The following is a 23,956-nucleotide window of genomic DNA, read 5'->3' as shown; positions in this document are numbered from 1 at the left end:
CAGACTCTCTCAGGGACTCACCTTGACTGTTGATGGATACCTACAAAAGGAAAAAAAACAACAGTGAACTGTAAGTGTCTCATCAATCGAGCATTTCTGTTACTAGGACCAGCCCCATAGGACAGACAGAAACTCAGGCCAAGCATTCAGCTTTTCCGTATCACTTGCTAGTCATGAATAATACTTAAGAAATTTTAAGGCTGGGCACGGTGGCTCACGCCTGTGATCCCAGTACTTTGGGAGGCCAAGGTGGGCAGATCACGAGGTCAGGAGATCGAGACCATCCTGGCTAACACAGTGAAACCCCGTCTCTACTAAAAATACAAAAAATTAGCTGGGCGTGGTGGCGGGCACCTGTAGTCCCAGCTACTCGGTAGGCTGAGGCAGGAGAATGGCGTGAACCCAAGAGTTGGAGCTTAAAGTGAGCCAAGATAGCGCCACTGCACTCCAGCCTGGGCAACAGAGCGAGACTCCGTTTCAAAAAAAAAAAAAAAAGAAATGTTATTGCTTATCTACTGTGCCCTCCTTTATTTCAGATATCTTAAGAGGCAGTGCAATATAACGGTTAGGAGCTTGAGTTCTACAGCCAGAGGGTATGGACTGAACCACTACTTTACTACTTCCAAGTTTTTGTGCATTTGGACAAGTTATTTTCACCTCTGTGCCTCAGTTTCCTCATGGGTAAAATAGTGATGATAATGTACTCAATACATGGTATTGTTGCTAGTAGTCTGACACACTGTAACCACTCAATAAAGCTTAGCCATTAGCCTGGGCAACGAAGGGAGACCCCATCCCTCCAAAGAATTAAAAAATTTTGCCGGATGCAGAGGCATGTCCTGGGTACCCAGAAGGCTGAGATGAGAGGATTCCTTGAACCCAGGAGCTCTAGGTTGCAGTGAGCTATGATCATGCCAATGCACTCCAGCCTGGGCAACAGAGTGAGACTCTGTCTCTTTAAAAAAAAAAAGCTTAGTCATTATATTTGTATTATTATAAACTAAGTGGTAGCTTATGCTATATGTGAACTTAAGGTCACTATATAATTTTAAAAGTTATCTTGGCCAGGTGTGGTAACTCATGACTGTAATGCCAGCACTTTGGGAGGCCAAGATGGACCAATGGCTTGAGCCCAGGAGATCAAGACCAGCGTGGCCAACATGGTGAAATCCCGTCTCTACTAAAAATACAAAAATTAGCCAGGCATGGTGGTATACACCTGTAATCCCAGCTACTCGGGAGGCTGAGACAGAAGAATCACTTGAACCCAGGAACTGGAGGTTACAGAGAGCTGAGATTGCACCACTGCACTCCAGCCTAGGCGACAGAGTGAGGCTCTGTCTCAGGGAAAAAAAAAAAAAGTTATCTCAGGCCAGGCATGGTGTCTCACACCTATAATCCCAGCACTTTGGGAGGCTGAGGTGGGAGGACTGCTTGAGTCCAGGAGTTCAAGACTGGCCTCAGCAACATAGTGAGACCCCGTTTCCTTTTTTTTTTTTTTAAAGTGAAAGTTATCTCTGAGATATTCTTCAATGTTACTTCTCCATTTCTCAATTCCATCTCAGATGCTGCAAGTCTTCTTAGAATATTCAATTATCAAATATATTTAAAACACCACACAAATGAGATAAACACTATTTTGAATTATTAAAGCCCGTATCACTGGAGAAATAAGATTGCTATTCTGAACACCTAGCAATAAGCACCATAATATACTTTACCTCTTCATTTTCCTCATCCAGGTATTTTATCTGAATAGTATTCAGATCAAATGAAACTTTTACCTACAAAAGAAATACACATTTAAAGGCAGGTTATAATGTATGCAGAAGTCAAAGGATGAGCTAGGCATATTTCATTACATATTAAATATTTTATACGGTTAAAAAAATCCACAAAATCAAAAGACAAACAACAAACAACCGTAACAACCCATAACAAAGGGTCAGTATCTGCGACACACCCAGAGCATCAGCAAAACTGCTAATGATACAATTAACAACCCAGGTAAAAATATACATAAAATTCAGAGAAGAGGAAATCAGAACACCTGATTTCAAGCACATCAGAAGGCTTTCAAACTTTCTGGTGGTCAGAACAATGCAAATTGAAGCAATGAGATGACATCTCATCAGAATAGCAAATTGTGCGTGTATGTGTTTGTGTGTGTGTCTGTGTGTGTGTTTTGAGGGGGGAGTGGGGTAGGGAACAGCAAACGTTTTTTAAAATCATAACATCCAGTGTTGTCAAAAATTCAGGACATTGTCATGTATTTCTGTGTGCTGCTACAATTGTTCTGCAAAGCATTTGGCAGAATCTATTAAAATTCCAAATAAAAGGCTTTGTGACCCATTAATCTCACATTTGTAATAGGACAGAGTTTATCCCTAGAACAGTGTATAAGTTATGTGTATAGATGGATACCTCCTGAAGTTTCATGATAAGAGGAAAAAAAACAAAAAGCATCTTTTGGTTTTTTTTCTTGAGACGGGTCTCACTCTGTGGCTCAGACTGGAGTGCAGTGGCTCGATCTTGGCTCACCGCAGCCTCAACCTCCAGCACTCAAGCAATTCGTCCACCTCAGCCTCCAGAGTAGCTGGGACCACAGGGGCCTGCTACCACGCCCAGCTAATTTTTGTATTTTTTTGATAGAGATGGGGTTTTACCATGTCGCCCAGTCTGGTCTCAAACTCCTGAGCTCAAGTGGTCCACCTGCCAGGGACTCCCAAAGTGCTGGGATTCCAGGCGTGAGCCACTGTGCTCGGCCAAATAATGTTTATAGTATGATTCTAGTATGTTATCTGCATGAACATGGAAAATGTAAAGTACATACAGGGCTGTTAACATTGGTTACCCAAAAGAGGTGGGAGTAACAGATGAGGGGAGGGAGAGTGGAGGGCTATTAACTGCTTGAGATGGTTTCTCTTCTTAAAATGGGCATGTATTATACTTTTACACTTAAAATTTACAATAAAGAAAAAAGGCAAGCTCTCAGCTCATTTAACTACTAGGAAAAGAAAGATAACTGTGATTTTCACATCTTTTCACAAACAAGATCTAACTTCTTTCTGAATCTAATCTTTTTTTTTTTTTTTTTGCGACGGGTGTCACTGTCACTATTAGGATTCAGGTATTTGCTGGAAGGCAGACAACTACCTTAGATCATCTTTTAAGATCTACCATTTCTTTCCCTTTTCAGTTACCATCAGATATAACCAGGTAAACGTAGAGTTTTACCAAAGGGTTTCAGTAGAGAAACACATCAACACAGGAAGTAAAACATTCACCACTGCAAACTGAACAAAAACAGAAGAGTACAAAGGGCAAACCAAGAGGAGGAAAAGCCTTAGCAAAAAAACGGAACAGATGAACTGCTGTCTAAGCAGGTATGAAAGTTTTTCCTGCTCAACTTTGAGATACTCAACCTCTGACCTAGCAATAAAAACAATCGATAGGTTCTTGCAAAACACAAGTTATATCCTTGTGCAAAACACAAGTCATATCCTCACTTACGCAAGAGAACATTTCCTTGGGACCTGGTTGGGGTGGAGCCCACACCAATTCATTCCTCATACTGTTTCTAAAATTAATAGGTTTTCTAAATCCTATCTCACTAAAAACAATTTTACCTTCCCTTTCTAAAATGTTCAAAAGGAAACTTATTTGTTGGCTCCCTTTATTGGGGCACATCTCTTATATGAATACTGAACTCCTATCAAAAGCAATTTTCCAAAAGGCCCAGAAATGGTAACTATGACAGACTTTACAGCTAAGAAACAACACTACTAAAAACAGCTACCTTTGGAAAAAATAACCATGCTTAAACCAAGGAGAAACAAAATAAAGTAACACTCACCATAGCTTCAATATCAGCCCAAGTTGTATTTTCTGGATCAGAAACCAGAAAGCTTTGAATTTCATTTTTAAAAGTCACATTTAGAGTAACCTGTGGTTCCATGCTGTGGGGCTAGGGTTGAGAAGGTTGGTAGGAAAGAGAGAAAAACACATTAGAAATGGTTCTATAAGTTGCATTAAAAGTTCACTCAGGAAAACTTGTGAGGACCCAATATGGGCTGGGCTTAGGAGACATAGCAATGGACAAAAGTAACACTGTCCCTGCTCTTACCGAACTTACCATCACTGTTAAATAGTAATTGTTTCAGGAAAGAAAGATAGGCTAAAACCATGCCATAAAGACTTGTACTTAAGTCACAAAAATTATTCTTGAAGTTATCAGGAACTTCCACATTAGAAACAGAAGTATGCTGAAAGTATTTAAATTTTGACCAAATTCCCAGAAATCCTCTAGCATTTGTAAAATCCTTAAATATTTTATGGTACTTTATGATGACTGGTTAATTAAACAAATCCTTACTAGTAGCAGGACATACCAACATGGATAAGAGAGATAAGGTCTCTGTCCTCAGGGAACTTGTATTCTTGTATGACTTGAGAGTGACATTCTACATTTTTCTTGCAGAAGGAGGGTTGTCATAACTTGAGAACCTAGGTTTTCTTTCAGTTTTAAGAACTTACAGGCCAAAACACTAGCCAAGAAACTACACAGAGGTAGCATTCAACGCCCTCCATCCAAGTTACTATGTTTTTTTAATGATCTACTGATTTTTTATTTTATTTATTTGTTTTTCAGTTTTTTTTTTTTTTTTGAGACGGAGTCTTGCTCTGTTGCCCAGGCTGGAGTGCAGTGGCCGGATCTCAGCTCACTGCAAGCTCCGCCTCCCAGGTTTACGCCATTCTCCTGCCTCAGCCTCCCGAGTAGCTGGGACTACAGGCACCAGCCACCTCGCCCGGCTAGTTTTTGTATTTTTTAGTAGAGACGGGGTTTCACCGTGTTAGCCAGGATGGTCTTGAACTGCTGACCTCGTGATCCGCCCGTCTCAGCCTCCCAAAGTGCTGGGATTACAGGCTTGAGCCACCGTGCCCGGCCTTATTTATTTATTTATTTATTTCTGAGACAGTCTTGCTCTGTCGCCCAGGCTGGAGCGCAGTGGCGAGATCTCAGCTCACTGCAACCTCCACCTCCTGGGTTCACGCCATTCTCCTGGCTCAGCCTCCCAAGTAGCTGGGACTACAGGTGCCCGCCACCACGTCTGATTTTTTTTTTTTTGTCTTCTTAGTAGAGATGGGGTTTCACTGTGTTAGGCAGGATGGTCTTGATCTCCTGACCTCATGATCTACCCGCCTCGGCCTTCCAAAGTGCTAGGATTACAGGCGTGAGCCACCGTGCCTGGCCTTGTACTGATTTTTTAAGTGGGGGATTTCAAACATATATAAAAGTGGAGAGTAATAAACACTTAGTTAAGTGTTTATTACTTAACTTAGTTAAGTGTTTACTTAACTAAGTGTATTACTTAACTTTACTTTACTTAACTAAGTGTATTACTTAAGTTAAGTGTATTACTTAACTTAGTTAAGTGTTTATTACTTAGTTAAGTAATCAACTCAAGGCTATCCTCATTTCACATATACCCCTGCATTCCCCACTTCTGCCCCAACAAGTAACTGACAGTAGTCAACTGTTTTAACCAAACTATAATAATCTAATTATTTTATATTATTGTATTTACTTATTTTGAGATGGAGTCTCGCTCTGTTGTCCAGGCTGAAGTGCAGTGGCATGATCTTGGCTCACTGCAACCTCTGCCTTCTGGGTTCAAGCGATTCTCTCACCTCAGCCTTCCGAGTAGCTGGGACTACAGGCGCCTGCCACCACGCCCGGCTAATTTTTTGTAGTTTTAGTAGAGATGGGGTTTCACCATGTTAGCCAGGATGGTCTTAAATCTCCTGACCTCATGATCCACCTGCCTCAGCCTCCCAAAGTGCTGTGATTACAGGCGTGAGCCACCATGCTTGGCCTATTATTTTTAATATATAGACATAGTTTTGAGACAGAGTCTCATTCTGTTACCCAGGCTGGAACGCAGTGGCATTATCTCGCCTCACTGCAACCTCTGCCTCCCAGGTTCAAGTGATTCTCCTGCCTCAGCCTCCCGAGTAGCTGGGACTGTAACAGGCGCGTGCCACCACACCCGGCTAATTTTTGTACTTTTAGTAGAGAAGGGGTTTCACCATGTTGGCCAGGCTGGTCTCGAACTCCCGGCCCACCTCGGCCTCCCAAAGTGCTGGGATTACAGGTGTGAGCCACCGCGCCCGGACTATTTTTTAAAGTATTTTTTATGGGAAAATTTAAACCTATACAAAAGTAGAGAGAATATAATGAATCCCTATGGACCCATGAGCTAGCTTCTTCCATAATTATCAACTCAGGACCAATTTGCTGTAACCAAAGGTTTACAGCAATACTGTTTCCCTACTAGATTATTTTGACAAACATCCGTCCTTTTATCCATTAATAATTGAGTATGTACCTCTAAAAGACAAGAAGTTTTTAAAAAACAGTGTAGGCCGGGTGCGGTGGCTCAAGCCTGTAATCCCAGCACTTTGGGAGGCCGAGACGGGTGGATCACAAGATCAGGAGATCAAGACCATCCTGGCTAACACGGTGAAACCCCGTCTCTACTAAAAAATACAAAAAAAACTAGCCGGGCGAGGTGGCTGGCGCCTGTAGTCCCAGCTACTCAGGAGGCTGAGGGAGGAGAATAGCGTAAACCCGGGAGGTGGAGCTTGCAGTGAGCTGAGATCCGGCCACTGCACTCCAGCCTGGGCGACAGAGCGAGACTCCGTCTCAAAAAAAAACCACACACACACAAAAAACCACAGTGTAGATATCATTATAATGCCTAACAAGTTAACAATTCCTGGCTGGGCGCAGTGGCTCAAGCCTGTAATCCCAGCACTTTGGGAGGCCGAGACGGGCGGATCACGAGGTCAGCAGATCGAGACCATCCTGGCTAACAGGGTGAAACCCCGTCTCTACTAAAAAATACACAAAAACTAGCCGGGCGAGGTGGCGGGCGCCTGTAGTTCCAGCTACTCCGGAGGCTGAGGCAGGAGAATGGCGTAAACCAGGGAGGCGGAGCTTGCAGTGAGCTGAGATCCGGCCACTGCACTCCAGCCTGGGTGACAGAGCGAGACTCCGTCTCAAAAAAAAAAAAACAATTCCTTAACGAATTTCTATTCTGATCATTATGTTTTTAATTAAGGATTTTGTTTACTGATGAATGGTTATGTTTAACTGGTTTTTATGACTTTATGAAAAAATAGCTTAGGTTGAGAGAAACAAGGTTAAGTCCCAGGGATTTACAGTGTGGTCTGTGGGGCCAGGGCCAGAGACTGGGAGGGAGGCGGAGGAGCACACAAACTGGGAAGACTTAGTTTCCAGACACAGTTCTGGCCCATTACAAGACATAAAACTGTGAGCAGGTCAATTCGCCTTTGAGCTTCAGTTCTTTAATCTATAACAGGTCTAATATGTCTGCTCTGCCTATCTCACAGTGTTACCATAAGGATCAAATTTAAAATGTGTACACAAGTTCTTCCAAAATGTCATTCAAATATAAAAAATATTACAATAAAGGTCGGGCACAGTGGCTCATGTCTGTAATCCCAGCACTTTGGGAAGCAGAGGCAGGCAGATCGTTTGAGTCCAGCCGTTTGAGATCAGCCTAGCCAACATGGTGAAACCTCATCTCTACAAAAATACAAAAATTAGCTGCGTGTAGTGGCGCAGGCCTGTAATCCCAGCTACTCAGGAGGCTGAGGCAGGAGAATTGCTTGAACCTGGGAGGCAAGGTTGCAGTGAGCCAAGATCATGTCACTGCACTCCCGCCTGGGTGATAGAGCTAGACTCTGTCTCAAAAATAAAATAAAATAAAAAACTGGCTGGGTGTGGTGGCTGATGCTGGTAATCCTAGCACTTAGGGAGGCTGAGGCGGAAGGATCATGAGCCTAGGAGTTCCAAGACCAGCCTGGGCAACAAAGCCAGACCCCGTCTCCTTAAAAAAATTAAGTACAGTTAAACATTCTAAAAGATAATAAACCAGTCTTTAGAACCATAAATTTGTAGCGTTTTCCACAATGTAATGCACTGCCTGGTAAAACACTCCAATTAAGACTGTCATTTAAAGGACCCTGAACTCTGTCAAGATCAGGCACTTTTTTGAAATCCTAAGACAATTATTCCCCAATTTTCTCCATTCTTTGTTTCTACCAAGAACCAAGTTCACCAGCAAAATAATACTAGTCTCTTAACAACAATCCTGCTGACATCTAGTATTCATTCATATGACATGTAATTATTGGGGTCCTTAAAATTTGAACAGAACCTTTGTCAATTCCCCAGGACCTTAGGCAAAAAATCAGGGAAATGAAGTAATTCTGTCTGCCAAAAGTGGATATTCTGAAACATCACTTTCCAACTTCAAGAAACACACTTCCCTACTTGTGAAGGAAATGAATCTTCCTCTCTTTTTCTCAAATTACACAATTGGAAATTAATTTAGATACTCTGGCGCTCCTCCAGCTGGTGGGCCAACTAAGAGAAAACAGGAAGTCGGAGATTCTAGCTTAGCTGGATCATATCCAGGTCTTCATAAGGAACTCTCTTCCGCTGGCATGTAAAAAAATTCTTTCAGCAAGAGCGTTAATCTTGAACGTGTGTAAACACCAAAGCTATGGTTAACCCTATCTCACCCTTAGGTCTAAAGCCAGTATAGTCAGATAGCTGGGTCCTAGGCCTTCAACTTTCATAACTAGCATTATTGTTAAGTCCACGCCACTGACTCACCTTTGCTTGGCACGAGTTAACTTTTCCTCCACGTCGAATTTTTTTTTTCACCCTCAACAAAATCCCTTTAATGAAACAGACCTGGCAACCTGAGCTTTGATTTCTGTCTCCACCAGAGGCCTGTACAAGCCAAGTTATACAAGCTTTAAAATGTGTGATCTGAGGCTGGGAGTGGTGGCTCATGCCTGTAATTCCAGCACTTCGGAAGGCTGAGGCAGAAGGATCGCTTGAGCTCAGGAGTTCAAGACCAGCCTGGGCTGGTCTTTGAGAAAGCGAGACTGTCTCAAAAGAAAAAAAAAAAAAAAAAGTGTGCTCTAAAACCTGGGTGTTTGACAAAAAGGAAAAACAGTGCCTTTCCAAAATCGAAGGTCCCTAACCAAGGAGATCTCTTTAAGGTCTCGAAAAAAGGAGGATGGAATGAAAAGGATGTGTAGGTAGTGTCATTTTTTTACTTGCAGAGTTTATCTTAGTCTTCCAGCTATCGTTCCCTAGCACTCAATGTTCCCAAGACAGTGTCACCACCCCGACTCTCATTTTCTTTGCCCAGGCCCTCATTCCACTGGGGAGTCGTGGCCTTCCATCGGTAGAAGCCGATGTTCTGAACCACGTACTCTCCAACTCTCCGGCGCTTTTCGCCCACTTGGTCCCTCTGAACACGAAGGGCTCTCTCATCCTGTCACTAAAAACATTAGCTGTCCCGAGACACGAAAAAAGTCGCCCCTCTTCTTTGCAGGATTCCTCCCTTGAACTTCCCCAAACCCTCTTAGTGTGACGTGACCCCACCCCTAAGTAACCTCAGCTGCTTCCTTACCAGCTTCCCGCCCCCGGGGGGCGCCTGCCGGAGGCCAACGAAAGGACTGTCAGCTGCCAGCTCTGCCGCTATCCCTGTTGGGTGATTCTAACATGGCGGATAAAGACAGTAACTAGTCTCCTGTTTCGTCGAGTTTTCGCCAAGATGATTGGTTCTTACCACTTGTCCCTCAAAACGACCACCACATTGATTGGTGGAGATTGCGTCGACGGGGCGGGGCAGACGAAATCTGAAGCCGAACAACAATAACAAACATTGGGCCGAGGGGCGGAACTACGAGTGCGCAGACGTGGGCCAGAGCGGTTTCCCCTTCCCTAGGCAAATTCGGCGCCCACTGCGTCCCCGCAGGTCGCTGACCTTACAGGACTACTTGCCCAAGACTCGTGAGGCTGGATGGGAATTGTAGTCTTCCTAGGAGTTGTCGGTATCTTTTTGGCCTAGTCTCTGCTCTCAAGATACGAAAACATAACAACACTCCAATCCACAACTGTTGACATGTATGAGCGCGTGGAGGTCTCCAATCTATCCACTGGATTTCCGTGAGAATTGTGCCCGCTTCGATATTGGATGTTCCTCTCCATAAGACTACAGTTTCCAAGGAACAGCGTGGCGAAGGCCTTTCATTCCGCAACGCATGCTGGAAATAGTAGTTCTTTCCCTCCACCCCCCCAACCCCTCCCCCGCCCCCAGCAATCCTTTTATTTACCTAAACTGGAGACCTCCATTAGGGCGGAAAGAGTAGGGGAATGGGACCTCTTCCTACGACTGCTTTGGACACTATCTTACACTCATATTCAGGCCTCAGGTAGCGATTCTGATCTTTGTAGAGCGATTACTGTGACGTAATAAGTCGCAACTGGAAGCGTAAACGCGAGAGGGCGGGCGCTTTATGGGAAACTCAGGTAGAATTCTTCCTCTTCCGTCTCTTTCTTTTTACGTCACCCGGGGCAAACTGGGTGGCCAATCCAGAGCCCCGAGAGACGATAGGCTCTTTCTGTCCCGCTCTTCCTCTGTGTCTTGATTTCCTAGTCTGAGAGGCTGTTCCTCAGCGGTTTCCGTCGCAACGGTAAAGCGTGAGAATTACAGGTAAATTAAAACTGTGGAACCCCTTTCCTCAGCTGCCGCCAAGGTGCTCGGTCCTTCCGAGGAAGTTAAGGCCGCGTTGCGGTGAGGCCTTCACTTCTTCCGGCGACTAGCACCGCGTCCGGCAGCCCCAGCCCCACACTCGCCCGCGCCATGGCCTACGTCTGCGAGCTCGCCTGCATCTACTCTGGCTTCATTCTGCCCGACGATGAGGTGACCGTCACGGAGGGTAAGATCAATGCCCTCATTTAAGCAACGGTGTAAATGTTGAACCTTTTTGGCCTGGCTTGTTTGCAAAGGCCCTGGCCAACGTCAACACTGGGAGCCTCATCTGCAATGTAGGAAAAACAAAAGCAAAAACGTGACTGAGCGGCGTGAGCTGAGACTTTCTGGACGGGGGACAGGCCGTGGGGTTTCTCAGATAACTGGGCCCCTGGGCTCAGGAGGCCTGCACCCTCTGCTCTGGGTAAAGGTAGAAGAGCCCCGGAAAAGGGACAAGGACCCAAGGGATGCTCCGGGGGACAGGCGAGGGAGAGTGAATTTCCGAAGCAGGCAGATGGGTATCCTTTAGGCGGGGGGGACGCGGAACCTGAGAGGCGTAAGGCGTTGTGAAACCCCTGGGGAAGGGGGCAATTTGTAGGTCGCGAGGGAAGCACTAAGGATCAGGTAGGGGGCACCGTGTGTCCGAGGGGGAATCCTCGTGATAGGAACTGAAATGTGCCTTGAGGGGGACACCATGTGTATAAGAACATCAGCTGGTTGCCGGGGACGGTGGTTCACGCCTGTAATCCCAGCACTTTGGGAGGCCAAGGCGGACGGATCACGAGGTCAGGAGTTCGAGACCAGCCTGACCAACATGGTGAAACGCCGTCTCTACTAAAAATACAAAAATTACCCGGGCGTGGTGGTGCGCGCCAGCTACTCAGGAGGCTGAGGCAGGAGAATCGCTTGAACCCGGGAAGCGGAGGCTGCGGTGAGCCGAGATCGCGCCATTGCACTCCAGCCTCGGCGACAGAACAACACTCTGTCTCAAAGCAAACAAACACCGACTAGTATTTATGAGAGGATGGGCCCTTGCGGAAGAAGAGGTGCCAGGAATATGTCTGGGAAGGGGAGGAGACAGGATTTTGTGGGAGAGAGAACTTAAGAACTGGAACCATTTGCACTGTTGAGAAAGCGCAACAGGGAAGTAGAGGAGCGTCAGTAGTAACAGATGCTGCCGGCGGCGATGTACTTGAGGAGGATCCTGAGATGAGAGCAGGTCACTGGGAAGGGTTAGGGGCGGGGAGGTGTTGATTGGTGTTGGTTTCAGTTTTATGCATAAGAAAGAAAACAGCCAGAAGCATTGGAGAAAGCTAAGGCAACCACCACTTACCGGGTCAGTCACTCGCCTGTAGCTTTCTCTTTCTTGGAGAAAGGAAAAGACCCAAAGAGTTGGAAGCGATATGTGAAAAAATACAGAGTTTATGTTGTCTAATTACAAAAAGCAACGTCTAGAACCTTTAAAAAGAAAGGATTTTGTATTCTGAAACCTTCCAAATCTTAAATGTATTTTATTTCATTTTATTTATTTATTTTTGAGACGGAGTTTCTCACTTGTTGCCCAGGCTAGAGTGTAATGGCGTGATTTGGGCTCACCACAACCTCTGACTCGTGGGTTCAAGCGATTCTCCTGCCTTAGCCTCCCGAGTAGCTGGGATTGCAGGCGGCACCACCATGCCTGGCTTGTGTTTTTGTATTTTTAGTAGAAACGAGGGTTCTTCATGTTTCAGGCTGGTCTTGAACTCCCGACCTCAGGTCATCCGCCCATCTTGGCCTCCCAAAGTGCTGTGACTACAGGCGTGAGCCACCACGCCCAGCCCTATTTACCTTATTTTAAAATGATAAAATGAAGTTGTCATTTTATAAACCTTTTAAAAAGATACGTTTTTCTGATGTGTTAAAGTTCATTGGAACAGAAAGAAATAGATTTACCTGCTGTTCGCATTGAAGAAGTACAAAATGTCCTTAATGCTATGCAGAAAATCTGGTAAGTCACTACAAGAGGGTATTAGAGATTCCTATAGATTATCTCCTATGCAAATGAACAGAATTGACCTTACATAGTAGGGAGGAAAAGACATGTCTAGTAAGATTAGGCTATTGTAATTGCTGATTTTCTTAACTGAAGAACTTTACAAATGTAGAAAATGACTCCTTGTTCTCCATCCACTCAGCCTCTCCCACTCCTCTCCTCTTCAAAACAAATCCTGTGGTCCAGGAAAGACAGGGACCCTGTCTTGATTGGTTCTGCACTGGGACAGAAATCTAGTTTAGATTAACTGGCATTTTGGTTTTCTTCTAGCTCTAAAACCAGCTTCATCACTTGAAATGGCAAAATAAATCATGAATGAGGCCGTGGGTGGTGGCTCATGCCTTAATCCCAGCACTTTGGGAGGCCAAGGTGGGAGAATCATGAAGTCAGGAGATCGAGACCATCCTGGCCAACATGGTGAAACCCCTTCTCTGCTAAAAATAGAAAAATTAGCTGGGCGTAGCCGCGCATGCCTGTAATCCCAGCTACTCAGGAGGCTGAGGCAGGAGAATCACTTGAACCGGGAGGCAGATGTTGCAGTGAGCCAATGTCGTACTACTGAACTCCAGCCTGGCGACAGAGCCAAACTCCATCTCAAAAATAAAAATAAATAATAAGTAATTGGCTGGGTGCGGTGGCTCATGCCTGTAATCCCAGCACTTTGGGAGGCCAAGGTGGGCAGATCACAATGTCAGGAGATTGAGACCATCTGGCTAACATGGTGAAACCCCATCTCTACTAAAAATACAAAAAATTAGCTGGGCGTCCTGGCAGGTGCCTATAGTCCCAGCTACTTGGGAGGCTGAGGCAGGAGAATGGCATAAACCTGGAGGTGGAGCTTGCAGTGAGCCAAGATCTCAGAACTGCACTCCAGCCTGCCACTCCAGTCTGAGCGACAGAGCAAGACTGTCTCAAAAAAAAAAAAAAAAAAACGTGGATAATTGGTGTCCTTTAGGGGATAAGTCTTTGAAAGAACCTTCCTCTGAAACTGGCTGTGTACATTTAAATAAGAATACTGCAAGTCATCAAAGCCTTTAGCAAGTCTGACTCTTGGAGTGAGCTTTTGTTTTTCTTGGTCTATAAAAGGAAAAGGGGACTGTACTATTCACATTTTATTTTTGAATTGAGGTATAATTTACATACAATGAAATGCAGAGGTTTTTGTATACAGGATCTCTGGTGCTATCACAGCTCATTGCAGCCTCAACCTCGCCAGGCTCAAGCGATTCTCCCACCCCAGCCCTCCAGAGTAGCAGGGACTACAGGTGTGCACCACCATGCCCAACAAATTTTTGTTATTTTTTTTTTTTGGTAGAGATAGGGTTTTGCCATGTTGGTCACGCTGGTCTCAAACTCCTTACTTCAAGTGATCTACCCACCTTGGCCTCTGAAAGTGCTGGGATTACAGGTGTGAGCCTCTGCACCCAGCCATGGTCTGAAAATCTTGATTGAAATACCACCTTTTCATTTCCAGACAGCGCTATTTAAAATTACTACACCCTCAAGACACACTTTATCCTCCATTCCTGCTGCTTCTCCATAACATTTATGACTAGCTGACATTCTATGCAATGTATCCATCCTTTATTTCTAGTACCACAGAATGTAAACTCCAGGATGGCAGCAGAGATTTTTGTTTTGTTTATGTACATCTGTATCTTCAGTAGTTAGAACAGTACTTGGGACCTAGTTGCCACTCAATAAACATTTGTTGAATAAAATAATAAACTAAACTACATTAGTTCTTCGATTAATTTTTTAAAATATGGTCGTTAGTAGTGAGTAACATTCAAAAAATAAGTTGAAAATTTGTACCTATTGCCTGTTACCCACAATAAAAAAGGGTAAATTCAAGGAAATTTTCTTTTGTGTTTTATGAAAATTGTTTTTCATATTTGGAGTCATGTCAGTCAGATTAAGGAAAATGCAAGTTGTATTTTCAGAGAGATAACAAGATTTATAAATAACCATCCTCTCCCTTGCCCTTCAACATTTTAGCTAAACAAAAATAAAAGGAAAACAAGATTTACAATTTATCAATTTATTGAAAATCAGAGCCAGAGAAGCAGGAAATGACATTGTAGGAAAAAACTGCTTTTGAAAAAGCACAAAACTTACTCATGACAATCAGAGTGATCAAAAAAATCCTCAATAGTGTGGCATTTGGATCCATTTATCTTTATATTTCCATGGGACAGAGTCATAAAAATAGGATGTTCTTTCTCATTTTGGCAAATTAAACCATCAATTAAAAACTCAGATACATAAAAAGTAAAGATGTGCCAGGCGCGGTGGCTCAAGCCTGTAATCCCAGCACTTTGGGAGGCCGAGGTGGGTGGATCACGAGGTCAGGAGATCGAGACCATCCTGGCTAACATGGTGAAACCCCGTCTCTACTAAAAATACAAAAAACTAGCCGGGCGTGGTGGCGTGCGCCCGTAGTCCCAGCTACTTGGAGGCCACTGCACTCCAGCCTGGGCAACACAGCGAGACTCTGTTTCAAAAAAAAAAACAAAAAAACACAAAACAACAACAACAACAACAAAAAATTAAAGATGTAAGAATGAAAGTTAATGCTAAATTTTTATTTTCAGTCAGCTATTGTATGTTTTCTAGCTTTTCATTGCTCTTTTCTTGTTTTCTGTTAGATTACTTTTTTTTTTTTTTAGACGGAGTTTCGCTCTTGTTGCCCAGTCTGGAGTACAGTGGTGCCATCTTGGTTCACTGTAACCTCTGCTTCCTAGATTATAGTGCTTCTCCTACCTCAGCCTCCTGAGTAGCTGGGATTACAGGCGCACGCCACCATGCCTGGCTAATTTTGTATTCTTAGGAGAGATAGGGTTTCACCATGTTGGTTAGGCTGGTCTCGAACTCCTGACCTCATGATTCACCCGCCTCGGCCTCCCAAAGTGCTGGGATTACAGATATGAGCCACCACGCCTGGCCTAGATTAATTTTTAATGGTTTTTTAGGCTCATATGTATGGAAAGCTCTAGGATGGGGATCATATTTCACTTCCTTTTAATACAGTACCCAGTATAGCACAATTTGCAGTTATGTCTTAGTATGTGATTCCTGATCATGACTGGAAACAGTGTTATTTGTGGTAGCTATAGGGTAGGTAAGGATTTCATCCTCCTTTAGGTTTCTTGAACTAAAATTCCTTCTGCTGGCCTCTAAGTCACTATTGGCAGCTATTTCCGATAATTGGTAGTTCTCTGTAACTTTTTACCTATGACTATAACATTTTTGACTTTCAAAAGAATTTGCTAAAATGTGTACACCAGTGGGTTGTTGTTTCTCAACCTAAACCTAGCTGCTTTTTCCAGTCACTTATCCGTATTGGAAGCTCAAAATGCAAATGTACAGTAGGCCTAAAATATTGCCTGGTTTGAGAAGTGCTTAAAATATTTGAATCATTTTTATAGTAAACATTTACTCTCATCGGGACCTAGAAGAGGAACATTTTAATTCTTTTCCTATTCCCTTTTCACAGTCTTCCTTGAGCATTCATTACCTTTTTACATATTGGAGTTTTCATCTGTTCAAAGTTTGTGTTTACAGTGTGTTTATATAGTTTAGATTATAATTACTATACTGAAATATTATTTCAGAATTGAGTCAGTGGTGAGAATGAAAGCCATCTGGTATGATAACTGAATCCAATTTTTCTTTTACGGAGAATTTCTTTGAAATGTAGCTTATCTCAGAAATAGAGATTTAGTAACAAATCAGTTTTCTTTGTCAAGGTTGTTTTTCTTTTCTTTTTTTTTTTTTTTTTGAGACGGACTCTTGCTCTGTCACCCAGGCTAGAGTGCAGTGGCGCGATCTCGGCTCACTGCAAGCTCTGCCTCTCGGGTTCACGCCATTCTCCTGCCTCAGCCTACCGAGTGGCTGGGACTACAGGCGCCCGCCACCACGCCCGGCTAATTTTTTGTATTTTTTTTTTTTGAGACGGAGTCTCGCTCTGTCGCCCGGGCTGGAGTGCAGTGGCGTGATCTCGGCTCGGCTCACTGCAAGTTCCGCTTCCCGGGTTCACGCCATTCTCCTGCCTCAGCCTCCCGAGTAGCGGGGACTACAGGCTCCCGCCACCACACCCGGCTAATTTTTTGTATTTTTTTTTAGTAGAGACAGGGTTTCACCGTGTTAGCCAGGAGGGTCTAGATCTCCTGACCTCGTGATCCGCCCGCCTCGGCCTCCCAAAGTGCTGGGATTACTGGCGTGAGTCACCGCGCCCGGCCAGTTTTTGTATTTTTAATATAGACGGGGTTTCACCGTGTTTGCCAGGATGGTCTTGATCACTTAAGCCTGGGAGGTGGAGGTTGCAGCAACCCCAGATTGTGCCACTGCATGCCAGCCTGGATGACAGAGCACAACCCTGTTTAAAAAAAAAAAAACAAACCCATAATATTAAATTATTTGAAAATGAGATTAAATAATCATTACCTTAAGCGCTTCTTCATATTCTCCTAAAAGGATAAAAAATATACACCATGGTAGTTCTTCACACACCCCAAAAGATTCTATTATTTTAAAATTTATTTTTATTTTGTACACATCCATTCACTCCTTCAAGAACCAAAGATCCTATAAGATTAAGTATAGCCAATTATTTTTATTTTGTACATATCCATTCATTCAAGAATCTATAAGATTAAGTATAGCCAATTCTAAAGATGGACTGTATAACATGAGGAATGTATTATAGTTAAATAATCATATTAATGATTTTTGCTAAATGAGTAGATTATGGCTGATTTCTGGGGAGGGCTCAGGGCACCACGGGGCCACTATAATGAGATGATGGATATGTTAATTTGCTTCACTATAGTAACCACTGCCAGGTAACATTTGGGTCAACCACGTGTGTGATGGTGATCCCATAAGATTATAATGTCAGGCCGGGCGCGGTGGCTCAAGCCTGTAATCCCAGCACTTTGGGAAGCCGAGACGGGCGGATCATGAGGTCAGGAGTTCGAGACCATCCTGGCTAACACAGTGAAACCCCGTCTGTACTAAAAAATACAAAAAGCTAGCCAGGCGAGGTGGCTGGTGCCTGTAGTCCCAGCTACTCGGGAGGCTGAGGCAGGAGAATGGCGTAAACCCGGGAGGCAGAGCTTGCAGTGAGCTGAGATCCGGTCACTGCACTCCAGCCCAGGCGACAGAGCGAGACTCCGTTTCAAAAAAAAAAAGAAAAGATTATAATGTCACATTTTTACTGTACCTACTGTACAAATGCAACACCATGGGAATACTTTTATGTCTTGAACTGGGAGGCATATTAATCTCAGAGGACTGGCATGTTAAATATGAAAACCTCCCAATAAAGCTGTCCTTAGGGTCCATGCAAAGGCATCATTCTATATACAAAAAACTGCTATACAATAAAATCCCCTATGTAACTACTGTCCATCAGTGCAGTGTTAATTTGTAGTATACCAAATTCAAAACTCTAAAATTAATACTGTAATAAGGTTTGAGTACAAATAGAAATGCCTCAATGAGCAGATTAAAGCTTTTAAATGAGGCTGAACAGACTCTCTCAGGGACTCACCTTGACTGTTGATGGATACCTACAAAAGGAAAAAAAACAACAGTGAATTATAAGTGTCTCATCAATCGAGCATTTCTGTTACTAGGACCAGCCCCATAGGACAGACAAAAACTCAGGCCAAGCCTTCAGCTTTTCTGTATCACTTGCTAGTCATGAATAATACTTAAGAAATGTTATTGCTTATCTACTATGCCCTCCTTTATTTCAGATACATTAAGAGGCAGTGCAATATAACGGTTAGGAGCTTGAGTTCTACAGCCAGAGGGTATGGACTGAACCCTGACTTTACTACTTCCAAGTTTTTGTGCGTTTAGGCAAGTTATTTCACCTCTCTGTGCCTCAGTTTCCTCATGGGTAAAATAGTGATGATAATGTACTCAATACATGGTATTGTTGCTAGTCTGACACACTGTAACCATTCAATAAAGCTTAGCCATTAACCTGGGCAACAAAGTGAGACCCCATCCCTCCAAAGAAGTAAAAAATTTTGCCAGATGCAGAGGCATGTCCTAGCTCTCCAGAAGGCTGAGATGGGAGGATTCCTTGAACCCAGGAGCTCTAGGTTGCAGTGAGCTATGATCATGCCAGTGCACTCCAGCCTGGGCGACAGAGTAAGACTGTGTCTCTTTAAAAAAAAAAAAAAAAAAGGCTTAGCTATTATATTTGTATTATTATAAACTGAATGGCTTACACTATATGTGAACTTAAGGTCACTACATAATTTTTTTTTTTTTTTTCTGAGACGGAGTTGCCCAGGCTGGAGTGCAGTGGCGCAATCTCGGCTCACTGCAAGTTCTGCCTCCCAGGTTCACGCCATTCTCCTGCCTTAGCCTCCCGAGTAGCTGGGACTACAGGTGCACACCACCACGCCTGGCTAATTTTTTGTATTTTTAGTAGAGACAGGGTTTCACCGTGTTAGCCAGGATGATCTCAATCTCCTGACCTCATGATCGACCCGCCTCGGCCTCCCAAAGTGCTGGGATTACAGGCATGAGCCACCGCGCCTGGCCACTACATAATTTTAAAAGTTATCTTGGCCAGGTGTGGTAGCTCACGCCTGTAATCCCAGCACTTTGGGAGGCCGAGGTGGGCCGATTGCTTGGGCCCAGGAGTTTGAGACCAGATTGGCCAACATGGTGAAATCCCGTCTCTACTAAAAATACAAAAATTAGCCAGGCGTGGTGGTATACACCTGTAATCCCAGCTACTCGGGAGGCTGAGACAGAAGAATCACTTGAACCCAGGAACTGGAGGTTGTAGTGAGCAGAGATTGCACCACTGCAATCCAGCCTAGGCGACGGAGTGAGGCTCCATCTCAAAAAAAAAAAAAAAAAAAAAAAATTTATCTCAGGCCAAGCATGGTGTCTCACACCTGTAATCCCAGCACTTTGGGAGGCTGAGGTGGGAGGACTGCTTAGGCCCAGGAGTTCTAGCCTGGCCTGAGCAACATAGTGAGACCTGTTTCCTTTTTTTTTTTTTTAAGTGAAAGTTATCTCTGAGATATTCTTCAGTGTTGCTTCTCCGTTTCTCAACTCCATCTCAGATGCTGCAAGTCTTCTTAGAATATTCAATTATCAAATATATTTAAAACACCACACAAATGAGATAAACACTATTTTGAATTATTAAAGCCCGTATCACTGGAGAAATAAGATTGCTATTCTGAACACCTAGCGATAAGCACCATAATATACTTTACCTCTTCATTTTCCTCATCCAGGTATTTTATCTGAATAGTATTCAGATCAAATGAAACTTTTACCTACAAAAGAAATACACATTTAAAGGCAGGTTATAATGTACGCAGAAGTCAAAAGGTGAGCTGGGCACATTTCATTACATATTAAGTATTTTATATGGTTAAAAAAAACCACAAAATCAAAAGACAAACAACAAACAACCGTAACAACCCATAACAAAGGGTTAGTATCTGCGACACACCCAGAGCATCAGCAAAACTGCTAATGATACAATTAACAACCCAGGTAAAAATATACATAAAATTCAGAGAAGAGGAAATCAGAACACCTAACAAGCACATCAGAAGGCTTTCAAACTTTCTGGTGGTCAGAACGATGCAAACTGAAGCAATGAGATGCCATGTCATCTGAACAGCAAATTTTGTGTGTGTGCGTGTGTGGGAGCACAAAAAATGGGAAGACTTGGGTTCCAGACACAGCTCTGGCCCATTACTAGACATAAAACTGTGAGCAGGTCAGTTCACCTTTAAGATTCAGTTTTTAATCTTTAATCTATAAAATAGGTCTAATATGTCTGCTCTGCCTATCTCACAGTGTTACCATAAGGATCAAATTAAAAATGTATATGCAAGTTCTTTCAAAATGTCACTCAAATATAAAAAATATAATAAAGGCCAGGCACAGTGGCTCATGTCTGTAATCCCAGCACTTTGGGAAGCAGAGGCTGGCAGATTGCTTGAGTCCAGGAGCTGGATACCAGCCAAGCCAACATGGTGAAACTTCGTCTGTACCAAAAATACAAAAATTATCTGCGTGTAGTGGTGCAGGCCTGTAATCTCAGCTACTCAGGAGGCTGAGGCAGGAGAATTGCTTGAACCTTGGAGGCAAGGTTGCAGTGAGCCAAGATCATGCCTGTGCACTCCCGCCTGGGTGATACAGCGAGACTCTGTCTCAAAAATAAAATAAAAAATTGGCCCGGTGGCCGGGCGCGGTGGCTCACGCCTGTAATCCCAGCACTTTGGGAGGCCGAGGCGGGCGGATCACAAGGTCAGGAGATCGAGACCATCCTGGCTAAGACGGTGAAACCCCGTCTCTGCTAAAAATACAAAAAATTAGCCAGGCGCGTTGGCAGGCGCCTGTAGTCCCCGCTACTCGGGAGGCTGAGACAGGAGAATGGCGTGAACCCGGGAGGCGGAGCTTGCAGTGAGCAGAGATCGCGCCACTGCACTCCAGCCTGGGTGATGAGCAAGACTCCATCTCAAAAAAAAAAAAAAAAAAAAAATTGGCCCGGTATGGTGGCTCATGACTATAATCCTAGCACTTTGGGAGGCTGAGGCGGAAGGATCATGAGCCTAGGAGTTGAAGACCAGCAACCCCATTTCCTTAAAAAAATTAAGTTAAACATTTTTAAAAATAATAAACCAGTCTTTAGAACCATAAACGTGTACTGTTTTCAACAATATAATGCACTGCCCTGTCAAACACTCCAATTAAGACTGTTATTTTAAGGACCCTGAACTCTGTGAAGATCACGCACTTTTTTGAAACCCTAAGACAATTATCCTCCAATTTTCTCCATTCTTTGTTTCTACCTAGAACCAAGTGCACCATAAAAATAATAGTAGTCTCTCAATAACAATCCTACTGACACCTACTATTCATTCATATGAAATGTAATTATTGGGGTCCTTAAAATTTGGGCAGAATCTTTGTCAATTCCCCAGGACCTTAGGCAAAAAATCAGGGAAATGAAGTGACTGACTTAGTCTGCCAAAAGCAGATGTTCTGAAATACCACTTTCCAACTTCAAGAAACACACTTCCCGCCAGGCACGGTGGCTCACGCTTATAATGCCGGAACTTTGGCAGGCCGAGGCGGGTAGATCATGAAGTCAGAAGATAGAGGCCATCCTAGCTAACACGGTGAAACCCCCGTCTCTACTAAAACCACAAAAAAATTAGCTGGGCGGGGTGGCGGGCGCCTGTAGTCCCAGCTACTCGGGAGGCTGAGGAGGCAGGAGAACTGCGTGAACCCGGGAGGCGGATCTTGTCACCGAGATCGTGCCACTGCACTCCAGCCTGGCGGACTCCGTCTCAAAAAAAAAAAAAAAGAAAAGAAAAAGAAAAAAACACACTTCCCTACTTGTGAAGGAAATTAATCTTCGCATCTTTTTCTCAAATTATACAATTGGAAATTAATTTAAATACTTGGAGCTCCTCCAGCTGGTGGGCCAACTAAGAGAAAACAGAAGTGGGAGATTATAGCTTTGGCTGACAAGTAAAAAAAAATTCTTTCAGCAAGAGCATTAATCTTGAACGTGTGTAAACACCGAAGTTATGGTTAACCCTATCTGCCCCTTAGGTCTACGGCCAGTATAGTCAGATAGCTGGGTCCTAGGCCTTCAGCTTTCTTTTTTTTTTTTTTTTTTGAGACGGAGTTTTGCTCTTGTTGCCCAGGCTGTAGTGCAATGGCGCGATCTCGGCTCACCGCAACCTCTGCCTCCCAGGTTCAAGCGATTCTCCAGCCTCAGCCTCCCTAGTAGATGGGATTACAGGTATGTGCCACCACGGCCCGGCTAATTTTGTATTTTCAGTCGAGACGGGGTTTCTCCATGTTGGTCAGGCTGGTCTGGAACTCCCGACCTCAGGTGATCCGCCCGCCTCAGCCTCCCAAAGTGCTGGGATTACTGGCATTAGCCACCGCGCCCGGCCTGGCCTTCAGCTTCCATAACTGGCATGATTTTAAGTCCATGCCACTGACGCACCTTGCTTGGCTCAAGTTAACTTTTCCTCTACGTCTTTTCTTTCTTTTTTTTTTTTTTCAGCCTTAAGAAAATCCCTTTAATGAAATAGACCTGGCAACCTGAGCTTTGATTACTGTCTCCACCAGTGGCCTGTACAAGACAAGTTATTCAAGCTTTAAAATGTGCGACCCCAGGCCAGGAGCGGTGGCTCATGCCTGTAATACCAGCGCTTTGTGAGGCCGAGGCAGAAAGATCGCTTGAGCTCAGGAGTTCAAGACCAGCCTGGGCTGGTCTTTGAGACAGTGAGACTCTGTCTCAAAAAAAAAAAGTGTGGCCTGAAAGCTGGATGTTTGACAAAAAGGAAAAACAGTGCCTTTCCAACACCGAAGGTCCCTAACCAAGGAGATCTCTTTAACAGGGTCTCGAAAAAAGGAGGATGGGATGAGAAAGATGTGTAGGTAGCGTCATTTTTTTATTTGCAGAGTTCATCCTAGTCTTCCAGTTATCGTTTCCTAGCACTCAATGTTCCCAAGACAGTGTCACCACCCCGAGGACTCTCTCATTTTCTTTGCCTGGGCCCTCTTTCCACTGGGGAGTCGTGGCCTTCCATCAGCAGAAGCCGATGTTCTCAACCACAGACTCTACAACTCTCAGGCGCTTTTCGCCCACTCGGTCCCTCTGAACACGAAGGGCTGTCTCATCCTGTCACTAAAAAGATTAGCTATCCCGAGACACGGGAAAAGTCGCCCCTCTTCTTTGCCGGACTCCTCCCTTGAACTTCTCCAAACTCTCTTAGGGTGACGTGACCCCACCCCTACGTAACCGAGGCTGCTTCCTTACCAGCTTCCTGCCCCAGGGAGGCGCCTGCCGGAGGCCAAAGCCAGAACCGTCCGCTGCCAGCTCTGCCGCTATCCCTGTGGGGTGAATCTAACAAGGCGCATAAAGACAGTAACTAGTCCCGTTTCTCCCAGTTTTCGCCAAGATGATTGGCTCTTACCACTTGTCCCTCAAAACGACCACCCCATTGATTGGTGGTGATTGCGTCGACGGGGCGGGGCAGAAGAAACCTGAAGCCGAACAACAACAACAAACATTGGGGCCGAGGGGCTGAACTTCTAGTGCGCAGACGTGGGCCAGAGCGGATTTCCCCTTCCCCAGACAAATTCGGCGGCCAATGCGTTGCCGCAGGTCATTGACCTTAGAGGACTATTTGCCCGAGACTCGTGGGGCTGGATGGGAATTGTAGTCTTCCTAAGAGTTGTCGGTATCTTTTTTTAGGCCTAG

General features: G+C 44.3%; 2 protein-coding genes and 1 long non-coding RNA gene across 9 annotated transcripts in view; 1 reads left to right on the top strand and 2 right to left on the bottom strand.

Annotated features, from left to right (window-relative positions):
• NBR1 (NBR1 autophagy cargo receptor) overlaps positions 1-10,277 on the bottom strand; it is a 41,531-nt gene extending 31,254 nt beyond the window's left edge. For 3 of the 4 annotated variants that reach the window (XM_026448629.2, XM_026448627.2, XM_026448628.2), the window contains exons 1-4: positions 9,519-9,763; positions 3,857-3,967; positions 1,722-1,784; positions 22-40 (exon numbers count right to left, since the gene is read on the bottom strand). In XM_026448629.2, coding sequence (XP_026304414.1) covers positions 22-40; positions 1,722-1,784; positions 3,857-3,958 — 184 coding nt within the window. In that variant the 5' untranslated portion in view covers positions 3,959-3,967; positions 9,519-9,763. Of the gene's footprint in view, positions 1-21; positions 41-1,721; positions 1,785-3,856; positions 3,968-9,518; positions 9,764-9,875 lie in introns of those variants that run through there. The other variant, XM_026448626.2, reaches the window with a different exon arrangement.
• A 428-nt stretch (positions 10,278-10,705) lies between these two features.
• The window catches only part of BRCA1 (BRCA1 DNA repair associated), a 103,359-nt gene continuing 90,108 nt past the window's right edge, over positions 10,706-23,956 (top strand). For 2 of the 3 annotated variants that reach the window (XM_023204003.3, XM_023204002.3), the window contains exon 1: positions 10,716-10,830. The gene's annotated coding sequence lies outside the window, so the exon portion shown is untranslated. Of the gene's footprint in view, positions 10,831-23,956 lie in introns of all 3 variants that reach the window. The other variant, XM_023204007.1, reaches the window with a different exon arrangement.
• LOC111537332 lies at positions 17,008-23,658 on the bottom strand. Of its 2 annotated transcripts, none has more exons than XR_002729972.2 (4): positions 23,513-23,658; positions 19,929-19,991; positions 18,230-18,248; positions 17,008-17,053 (listed from the first exon to the last, which is right to left on the bottom strand). It is a non-coding gene; the product is annotated as an uncharacterized LOC111537332 (long non-coding RNA). The 2 variants fall into 2 exon arrangements; XR_002729971.2 differs by lacking the exon at positions 17,008-17,053 and adding an exon at positions 17,078-17,144.

Source organism: Piliocolobus tephrosceles, chromosome 16 (genome assembly GCF_002776525.5).
Source record: "Piliocolobus tephrosceles isolate RC106 chromosome 16, ASM277652v3, whole genome shotgun sequence".
Lineage (NCBI taxonomy): Eukaryota > Metazoa > Chordata > Mammalia > Primates > Cercopithecidae > Piliocolobus > Piliocolobus tephrosceles.
This window is presented reverse-complemented; position numbering and strand designations above follow the sequence as displayed.